Raw genomic sequence first — 11,420 nt, forward strand, 5'->3', positions numbered from 1 at the left:
CAAGGCTGGGATGGGCTACAGGATAATAGGCAAGCAGCTTGGTGAGAAGGCAACAACTGGCGCAATTATTAGAATATAGAAGAAGTTCAAGATGACGGTCAATCACCCTCGGTCTGGGGCTCCATGCAAGATCTCACCTCGTGGTGCATCAATGATCATGAGGAAGGTGAGGGATCAGCCCAGAACTACACGGCAGGACCTGGTCAATGGCCTGAAGAGAGCTGGGACCACAGTCTCAAAGAAAACCATTAGTAACACACTATGCCGTCATGGATTAAAATTCTGCAGCGCATGCAAGGTCCCCCTGCTCAAGCCAGCGCATGTCCAGGCCCGTCTGAAGTTTGCCAATGACCATCTGGATGATCCAGAGGAGGAATGGGAGAAGGTCATGTGGTCTGATGAGACAAAAATAGAGCTTTTTGGTCTAAACTCCACTCGCCGTGTTTGGAGGAAGAAGAACCGTGAAGCATGGAGGTGGAAACGTCATTCTTTGAGGATGCTTTTCTGCAAAGGGGACAGGATGACTGCACCATATTGAGGGGAGGATGGATGGGGTCATGTATCGCAAGATCTTGGCCAACAACCTCCTTCCCTCAGTAAGAGCATTGATGATGGGTCGTGGCTGGGTCTTCCAGCATGACAACGACCCGAAACACACAGCCAGGGCAACTAAGGAGTGGCTCCATAAGAAGCATCTCAAGGTCCTGGAGTGGCCTAGCCAGTCTCCAGACCTGAACCCAATAGAACATCTTTGGAGGGAGCTGAAAGTCCATATTGCCCAGCGACAGCCCCGAAACCTGAAGGATCTGGAGAAGGTCTGTATGGAGGAGTGGGCCAAAATCCCTGCTGCAGTGTGTGCAAACCTGGTCAAGAACTACAGGAAACATATGATCTCTGTAATTGCAAACAAAGGTTTCTGTACCAAATATAAAGTTCTGCTTTCCTGATGTATCAAATACTTATGTCATGCAATAAAATGCAAATTAATTACTTAAAAATCATACAATGTGATTTTTTTTAGATTCCGTCTCTCACATTTGAAGTGTACCTATGATAAAAATTACAGACATGCTTTGTAAGTAGGAAAACCTGCAAAATCGGAAGTGATTCAAATACTTGTTCTCCCGCTGTATATATACAGTACCAGTCAAAAGTTTGGACACACCTACTCATTCAAGGGGTTTCCCTTATTTTTTCCTATTTTCTACATTTTACTTCAAAACTATGAAGTAACAGATATGGAATCCTGTAGTAACCAAAAAAGTGTTAAACAAATGAAAATATATTTGAGATACTTCAAAGTAGCCACCCTTTGCCTTGGTGACAGCTTTGCACACTCTCAACCAGCTTTCCCTGTAATGCTTTTCCAACAGTCTTGAAGGAGTTCCCACATATGCTGAGCACGTGTTGGCTGCTTTCCTTTATTCTGCGGTCCAACTCATCCCAAACCATTTCAACTGGTTTGAGGTCGGGTGAATGTGAAGGCCAGGTCATCTGATGCAGCACTCCATCACACTCCTTCTTGGTCAGATAGCCCTTACACATCCTGGAGGTGTGTTCGGTCATTGTCCTGTTGAAAATTAAATGATAGTCCCACTAAGTGCAATCCAGATGGGATGGCGTATCACTACAGAATGTTGTGGTAGCCATGCTGGTTAAGTGTGCCTTGAATTCTAAATAAATCACTGACTGTGTCACCATCAAAGCACCCTCACACAATCACACCTCCTCCTCCATGCTTCACGGTGGGAACCACATATGCGGGGATCATCCATTCACCTACTCTGCGTCTCACAAAGACACAGTGGTTGGAACCAACATGTTCAAATTTGGACTCAGACCAGGACAGATTATAGAAAAAGGAAATGCCTGACAAGCTAGTCTGACATTCCAGATATACTATAGATGGATGTGACTACTAGTATCAGTCTTGGATATGGTGCATCAGGGATGGGGCAAGATACAAGTTTGGCATAGACAACAAACGACGTCTGGAAGCCAGCAGACAGTGAGTCAGGAGCCTGAGTGCCTCAGTCACCCTCTCTGTCTCCCTCTCTCTCTGTCTGCCTCGTTCTCTCTCTTTGTTCTTTATTTCACTATTATTATAATTTTTTATCCTGATGCCTAGTTACTTTACCATGCCTTCTAGTATATATCTACCTCAAATACCTCGTACCACTGCACATTGATCTGGTACTGGTACTCCCTGCATATAGCTCTATTCTTGTGTACTTTATTTTATTCCTTTTCTGTTACTATTTTATTTTTCAACTCTGCATTGTTGGGAAAGGCTCATAAGCAGACATTTCACAGTAAAGTCTAGACCAGTTGTATTCAGTGCATGTGATAAATCAAATGTGATTTGATCTTTTTCTCTCTCTCTCGCGCTCTCTCAAACTCAATCTATATTTTATTCCCAACATGTGTAATGTGCAATGTGTAGAACATTCCATAGCAATTTGCCATCAACCAAGCAGAGCACATCAACGATTGATATACAGTAGGTGTGTTAGGTCAATAAGAAATGGTTCTATATACGGAACAATGATATTTCAGAAACGTTGAGCTCTATGCACGAGTAATAATAGTTTAATATGCAGTTCTTCAGTCACGGATAAACCCCAGCGACAAAGATAAAAGACAATCAAGGCATAAACTATAACAATTACTGTGACCGACTACTGGATTTTCACTGCATCTTGTCGAATGTTTATTGTGTCTTCTGCTCTCATCCGGTTGTGTTTTTTAGTTTTGGGTGTGTAAGTTTAAAGAGGACTTTGAATGTAAACAGTATGACTAATATGATCAGGTTGAGATTTTATAAACATATCCCACTTATACAAACACAATTACCAAGATGCATTTAATATTCTGACTCATTCATACAGAAAGAATGCCTTATTCTAGTCCTTATGGCTGAAGGTGTGTCTTATGTTCACAGCAGTGGAGGCTGCTGAGGGGAGGACGGATAGTAATAATGGCTGAAATGGAGCAAATGGAATGGCATTAAACACATGGAAACCATGTGTTTGATGTATTTGATACCATTCCACCAACTCCACTTCAGCCTTTACCACGAGCCCATCCTCCCCAATTAAGATGCCACCAACCTCCTGTGATTCACGGTTGTTGACCATAACATGAAATTCAGAGGAGATTTTCACAGGACTCTATCAAATCTGTGCAGGACTAAATGTTCATTTCTGATATTGAAAGGTCAAACTACAACACAGAAGCATCAGTGCATTTCTGAAAGCATTGCGACCTTCGTAAAGCAAGTTCTATTTGTCCATAAGGCTGACCATTCAAACTGTAAGTGCATGTTTGGCGCCATCTGGTGAAGTCTGAAATCTGGCAACACTATTACAGCAGTCAGCAATGGTCCAATTACACCAGCACATCTCACAGCATTTAGTGTGTCCCAAATGGTACTTTATTCCATTTATTCCCCTTTGTGGGGCGGCAGGGTAGCCTAGTGGTCAGAGCGTTGGGCTAGTAACCGGAAGGTTGCAAGTTCAAACCCCCGAGCTGACAAGGTACAAATCTGTCGTTCTGCCCCTGAACAGGCAGTGTTCCTAGGCCATCATTGAAAATAAGAATTTGTTCTTAACTGACTTGCCTAGTTAAATAAAGGTAAAATGAAATTATAGTGCCCTACTTTTGACCAGGGCCCATAGGGATCACTATATCCGCTATAATTGAGAATTTCAATAAGAATTTTTCTACGGCTGGCCATGCTTTCCACCTGGCTACCCCTATACCGGTCAACAGCCCTGCACCCCTCACAGCAACTTTCCCAGGCCTCCCCCATTTCTCTTTCACCCAAATCCAGATAGTTGATGTTCTGAAAGAGCTGCAAAATCTGGACCCCTACAAATCAGCCGGGCCAGACAATCTGGACTCTCTCTTTTTTTAAATGATCTACCGCAATTGTTGCAACCCTTATTACTAAGTTCAACCTCTCCTTCATATCGTCTGAGATCCCAAAGATTGGAAATATGCCGCGATCAACCCCCTCTTCAAAGGGAGAGACAATCTAAACCCAAACTGCTACAGACCTACTGTATATCTATCCTACCTTGCCTTTCTAAGGTCTTCAAAAGCCAAGTTAACAAACAGATCACCGGCCATTTTGAATCCCACCGTACCTTCTCCACTATGCAATCCGGTTTCCCAGCTGGTCATGTGTGCACCTCAGGCATGCACAAGGTCCTAAACAATATCATAACCGCCACTGATAAGAGACAATACTGTGCAGCTGTATTCATCGACCTGGCCAAGGCTTTCGACTCTGTCAATCACCACATTCTTATCGGCAGACTCAACAGCCTTGGTTTCTCAAATGACTGCCTCGCCTGGTTTACCAACTACTTCTCAGACAGAGTTCAGTGTGTCAAATCGGAAGGCCTGTTGTCCAGACCTCTGGCAGTCTATATGGGGGTGCCACAGGGTTCAATTCTCGGGCCGACTCGTTTATCTGTATACATCAATGATGTCGTTCTTGATGCTGGTGATTCTCTGATCCACCTCTACGCAGACGACATCATTCTGTATACTTCTGGCCCCTCTTTGGACACTGTGTTAACTAACCTCCACACGAGCTTCAATGCCATACAACTTTCCTTCCGTGGCCTCCAACTGCTCTTAAATGCAAGTAAAACTAAATGCATGCTCTTCAACCGATCGATGCCTATACCTGCCCGCCCGTCCAGCATCACTACTTTGGACAGTTCTGACGTAGAATATGTGGACAACTACAAATACCTAGGTGTCTGGTTAGACTGTAATCTCTCCTTCCAGACTCACATTAAGCATCTCCAATCCAAAATTAAATCTAGAATTGGCTTCCTATTTTGCAACAAAGCATCCTTCACTCATGCTGCCAAACATACCCTCGTAAAACTGACTATAATATCAATCCTTGACTTTGGCTATGTCATTTACAAAATATCCTCCAACACTCTACTCAGCAAATTGGATGCAGTCTATCACAGTGCCATCCGTTTTGTCACCAAAGCCCCATTTACTACCCACCACTGCGACCTGTATGCTCTCGTTGGCTGGCCCTCGCTTCATATTTGTTGCCAAACCCACTGGCTCCAGGCCATCTATAAGTCTTTGCTAGGTAAAGCCCCATCTTGTCTCAGCTCACTGGTCACCATAGCAGCACCCACCCATAGCACGCTCTCCAGCAGGTATATTTCACTGGTCACCCCCAAAGCCAATTCCTCCTTCGGCCGTCTTTCCTTCCAGTTCTCTGCTGCCAATGATTGGAACAAACTGCAAAAATCACTGAAGCTGGAGACTCATATCTCCCTCACTAACTTTAAGCACCAGCTGTCAGAGCAGCTCACAGATCACTGCACCTGTACATAGCCCATCTATAAATAGCCCATCCAACTACCTCATCCCCATAGTTGTATTTATTTATTTATTTTGCTCCTTTGCACCCCAGTATCTCTACTTGCTCACTCATCTTCTGCACATCTATCACTCCAGTGTTTAATTTCTATATTGTTATTATCTCGCCACTATGGCCTATTTATTGCCTTTCCTACCTTATCCTACCTCATTTGCACACACTGTATATAGACTTTTCCTATTGTATTATTAACTGTATGTTTGTTTATTCCATGTGTAACTCTGTGTTGTTGTTTGTGTTGCACTGCTTTGCTTTATCTTGGCCAGGTTGCAGTTGTAAATGAGAACTTGTTCTCTACTAGCCTACCTGGTTAAATAAAGGTGAAATATATACATTTTTAACTATATAGGGAATAGGTTGCCATTTGGGATGCAACCTATGATAATTACATGGGTTTCCAAAGCACACATTTGTAGCTCTTGTTCATTCAGTTGTCATTCCCAGCCACCAATAACCAGCAGACGTTTTGGACATCCAGTATCCACTGGGTTTCTCAATCGATGCTGAGTAATTATTGCCCGCTTGGTTTTTACATTAAAATAAGGGTGTGTTTATTTTTCCATTGACAAGTGTGAGTGAGGGAGAGGTTTGTGAAGCTGGGGTGTGTCAAAGGCTGTGTCGCAATGCATTGTTGTGATAGGGTGGTACCTGGCTGTGAGGAATCTGTTACAGGTCGGTACGTGCACATGTACAGATGCAGAACCCACATCTTTCCCAGGCCTGCAGTGATACCAGCAACAATGTTTCATTTGATCTCCCTCATCATGTCAGACCACAAAACACAGTACTATGGAATGTTCTATGAGTATTGTAGAGCCGGCTGTATGGATAGCATTTGTTACAACAGTCTCATTGGCACAAATCCCTTACTTTTCAATCTAAAATATCTTCTCCCATAGTATTTGATGTAATAGAACTGGCAGCAGCCAGCATAACACCAATAAATACAGGAAAAGTCCAAACTATTACATTGGTGTGCAGTATTTCCTGTTTTTCGTTCTTTTTTTGTCTGCTCTCGTTCAAAAGTATGCCTTGTTTTCTGTGTTCCGTGCCACACCTGTGTTTGTGCACGAACACGCAAAAGTGTAATCGGAGTAGGCGTGACTTCAGCCAATTCCTCCTCTCCTCTGGGGAAACACGAATCTACTCTACTCTGCCTGACACAACTGGAGTTTTCTGAACTTAGAAGGTGAATATCTTTACATTGTCTTCATCATAATTCACGTCTTCTGCATGCTACAATATTTAGCAAGTGATGCATTGGGATCAGAACGGTTTGTTTGCTACCTTGCCTAGATTTTTAGAAACATGCATCTGCCTGCAAACCTGTTCTAAAGTTTGAGTTTGAAGGGAAGATTAAAGAGATTTTTTATGAATGTTATTTTGATTGTGTTGGCAAAGCTACTCTCATGAGAGAAATATTATGTCTTCAGCTGTCATTATCTTTACACTCCAGACGTACTCTGTTTCCACACATCTAAATACCACTATACAGCTTTTTCCCCCTCTATCTCGCTCAGACCAGCCAAGATGCCAGAGAACGCAGAGGCCGTTTCAGCCACTCTAACCACCAACAGGAACTGTACTATAGAGCTCACCAATGTCACCACTGGTTACTGTCTCATCAACCCCAAGTATGTTGGCATTCAATACTCTAATCTCCTTACATTACATACAGTATACCACTATGGAAATGAAATTACTTAACCAAATAACAAACCAGCTGACCATCCCCAGATTGTTATTTGTCTGTTACTTTTCGGTGGAATTTCTCAGAGTAAATATATTTTATGACAGGCTTCTCTTGGATGGGTGGTTTTCATGTGTAACGTGTCTTTGCGTACATCCACCTATCCATCATGAAGTGACACAATGTGGCTCATTGCACACTGCACGCTGGCTCACTCTGTGTTGCTTACGAATCCATAGCAGCACTCACACTCCATCCATCAGCACAGAGTGGCTGGACAGGAAGAAAGGAAGAGTGAAATGACTAAAAGTAGAGAGACAGTGATCCTAAAAGTGAAAAAGTGTATTTTCACACAACTTTAAGTCCAGTTGTAAGGTTTAGCATTTTATCAGCAACATGAATGTTGAGATAATTAATTAGAACTTGAATGACACCCCATTCCTATTACTACTCCCCAGGGTGTACATGTCCAGTGGTTTCTGCTACCACCCACCCCAGCCCACCGTCCGCACCACCAAGACAGAGGTGTGTTCCTTCACCAAGGATGACGACACAGCCACGGGCGCCGTGGGGGTCCTGACCTACGACCTTTTCCACATGCAGAGCCGCGTGTGCTCAGAACGCATGGCCATCATGTTCTCCGTGCCCTACGACTACAACTTCTACAAGAACTGGCTAGGGGTGGGCGTCTTCGAGGTGGCACGCGCCTGCGACAAGCAACTGTACAACCACATGTATAAGGAAAAGGACTTCAGCAAGTTTGCCCGATCAGAGGCCAGTGGGTCAGGGGTGGAGTACAAGGCCCAACACGTAGACCTGAGGGCCACCATGTCCAATGTTGGGAAGTCCATCATTAAGGTGGAGCTCTATGATAAAATGGGGCACTAATAAGACAAGCTGGTAGCTGAGCCATTTTTCCAACTCACAGCAGGGAACAAGTTTATATTGATACATAATCACGTACTAAATATAAGAATGAATGAATCAACCAACGTAGGTGGTTAATGTTATCCAATGAATAAATCTTTATCAACTGGAAGATATTACTGTCTAATTGTTCACAATATTTGATTCTGTGTCTTTTTCTACACCTGTACATGTTTGTTTTAATAAAACGCTTAAAAATGATAGTGATAAGATTAGTGATAAGCTTTATTAACATGTACTTACACACCTGATCTATTGAACCGTTTCATGTATCATTAATATTTACCATTAAGAATAAAAGGTTATACATTGAACTCAGATTCCTAGAACTGTCAGTTTTCAATTAATCACAAAGAGACGTTATACTAGCCATAATCCAATAATCCAATGGGATTCAGTGACTATTGGCTCAGAATTGATCATAATCCTGTCAGGGTTCATATGGTTCTTGGTCTCTTGCCTTGTCCAACGTCCTGTAGAACTGCAGCATATAAGAGATGACCGTAGCTTCAGGGGTGCATGCATTTACTTGTTCAGCTTTTTCAGTGCCTCTGTTGCACAATGCCATTGCAATGAATCACCCAATTCCTCCAAGTCAGTCAAGCATGCAGTCACACATAATCTATCATGAGAAACGGAGTATACTGCAGAGTGACTGCTCCCTGCTTACATAATGGCCCTTTATCCACCAGGAACCATCTATTGTTCTGGTCTGCCAGCTCCAAACCCAGATGAGGGTGTGGTACGGCCTCGTTCCCACAGAGCTAGGCAACATAATGTTGTTGGGGTGGGGTGGGGGGTGTTCTGAGAGTGTTTGACAGAGTAGTGAAACTGTTTCCTGGATTGAAAAAAAGGTCCCTCCTTTCAGGTGCATTTTTACTAAACTAAACTCTAGAGCTGAGAGAACACGCTGAGAGAAGTATTTTACAGGTAAGATATTACTCCTATTACTTTTACAGGTAAGATGTTACTCCTGTTACTTTTACAGGTAAGATATTACTCCTATTACTTTTACAGGTAAGATATTACTCCTGTTACTTTTACAGGTAAGATATTACTCCTATTACTTTTACAGGTAAGATATTACTCCTGTTACTTTTACAGGTAAGATATTACTCCTATTACTTTTACAGGTAAGATGTTACTCCTGTTACTTTTACAGGTAAGATATTACTCCTGTTACTTTTACAGGTAAGATATTACTCCTATTACTTTTACAGGTAAGATATTACTCCTATTACTTTTACAGGTAAGATATTACTCCTGTTACTTTTACAGGTAAGATATTACTCCTGTTACTTTTACAGGTAAGATATTACTCCTATTACTTTTACAGGTAAGATATTACTCCTATTACTTTTACAGGTAAGATATTACTCCTATTACTTTTACAGGTAAGATATTACTCCTATTACTTTTACAGGTAAGATATTACTCCTATTACTTTTACAGGTAAGATATTACTCCTGTTACTTTTACAGGTAAGATATTACTCCTGTTACTTTTACATGTAAGATGTTACTCCTGTTACTTTTACATGTAAGATGTTACTTCTTTTCATGACCACTATGAGTATTACTGGAATAAGTAGAACTAGAGGTTATATACTGTAGGAGTTGTAAGGGTGCCAGTATTACACCTACATTTGATCCCTTCCCATGATACTTTTTAACACAAATCTTCTTTCCATTTGGTTCTCCCCCTGTAACCATTGATATGATGACAATTTATAGATTCATTATTGGGCATATGTGAATCTATTAGTACAGTTTACATGTGAGACATCTGTTTGACTTGTGTCCGTTTCCCTGCAAATTAAAGTGGAAAGGATTTTCTCCAGGATTCCCCTCTCTAAACTGCTTATTGCACCGTTACTTAGTAATGTAATTAAAGAGCCAGGTTTCCTAATGAGCTGAGCAGAGTGAGCAGCCATCTTGTTATTGTTGAGAACAGCTTAGAAGTATTCCTTATTACACACAAGTTCTCAGGTTTTTTCTCACACCTCCCATTCTAAACTGGCTGTTTAAAACCTGTGCATGTCGTGAAGACATTGCTTTTGAAATCTACTGTATTTGAGAAAAACCTCTTGACACTGAGCAAGGCATGTCGTAACAAAGAGTGAAGGGTTTCAGAGGGACACTTACAGTAACTGTATTCTACAGTACGTTTTTGGATGGAATTGGATCAGATATGAATACAGATCCCCTTGGCATTCCAGGGGGTCAACCACAAATGTATTTCTGCACAGCAGTCTAACTGAAAGGCTTAACCCTGCTAGTCTCTGTATTATAGAAATAAAGAGGCACATATCAGAACCACTCCAAAATGGCAGAGTCAGCCGAGGCCGTGGTCGCTAACCTGAGCAGCAAGAGGAATGTCACAATTGAGATCACCAATCTCACAAACAACTACTGTCTCATAAACCCAAAGTGAGTACACACTTTACCTAACTATTGTTATTGTCACACTGTACATTCAAGGAAATGTTGAAAGCGTAACGTTGTGCGTGTGTCCTCACTAGGGTATTCCTGGAGAGTGGGGATACCTACAACCCTCCCCAGCCCACAGTGCGGCCCCTAAAGACCGAAGTCTGCACATTCAGCAAATCAAGCGCCAAGGCAACGGGCAGCTATGGCGTTCTGACCTATGACCTCTTTGAGAGGTCCCGGAACGACTACATCGAGACGGTGGCCCTCATGTTCGGTGTGCCCTGGGACTACAACATCTACAAGAACTGGTTCGCTGTGGGCATCTTCAACAAGGGCCGAGCCTGTGATGCGTCACTGTATAAAGAGATGTACAACGAAAAGGACCAGAAAGGTTTCATAAGAGAAGAAGCCAATGGCTCAGGGATCAGCTATGAAGGGAACTACCTGGACATCAAGGTCACCATGTCCCCCATGGGCAGGGCCATCATGAAGGTGGAGATATGGGACAAGCTGTTCACTCCCAGCCAGCAGGCCCACTAAGGGGAACCTCCAGCCTCCACCCTCTCCACCAGCACTACAGTATACCTCTGCTGTGTTGTACCTCTCTAACCAATCCATCCACCAATAGATATTACTATTCTGCCGTACTGCTACTGTTTGTATGTTTTGTTGCTGACATGTCTCAATTTCCAGACATGACAGACAGACATTTAGTTTGTTTATGAATCCAGGCAGAAGCGATATCTGCTCTTTTTTGTAGAAGTCACTGTTCATCTCTCAGTAGCATCCTCTTTCAACTGGCATCTTCTCTAGAAATGTAAATCAAACAATGACTCACCGGAGGACGAGGGTGCATAGCTTACTTAACAACACATGGCCAGGAGCTTTCTCTGTCTGTATCTACTTATGGCAATAATAGTCTTTGGAATAAATGTTGTTGTTTTGCTAAGGC

General features: G+C 42.5%; 1 protein-coding gene and 1 pseudogene across 1 annotated transcript; both read left to right on the top strand.

Moving 5' to 3' along the window:
- Positions 1 to 6,449: 6,449 nt before the first annotated feature.
- Positions 6,450 to 8,357, top strand: LOC139422208 (uncharacterized; annotated as a pseudogene).
- A 486-nt stretch (positions 8,358 to 8,843) lies between these two features.
- LOC139422209 (DELTA-stichotoxin-Hcr4a-like) lies at positions 8,844 to 11,420 on the top strand. Its single transcript, XM_071173376.1, has 3 exons — positions 8,844 to 8,969; positions 10,332 to 10,468; positions 10,561 to 11,420. Exons 2-3 carry the CDS (start codon positions 10,365 to 10,367, stop codon positions 11,006 to 11,008), a joined length of 552 nt encoding a protein of 183 aa, XP_071029477.1. The 5' UTR covers positions 8,844 to 8,969; positions 10,332 to 10,364; the 3' UTR covers positions 11,009 to 11,420.

The sequence above is a fragment of the Oncorhynchus clarkii genome, chromosome 12 (genome assembly GCF_045791955.1).
Source record: "Oncorhynchus clarkii lewisi isolate Uvic-CL-2024 chromosome 12, UVic_Ocla_1.0, whole genome shotgun sequence".
NCBI lineage: Eukaryota > Metazoa > Chordata > Actinopteri > Salmoniformes > Salmonidae > Oncorhynchus > Oncorhynchus clarkii.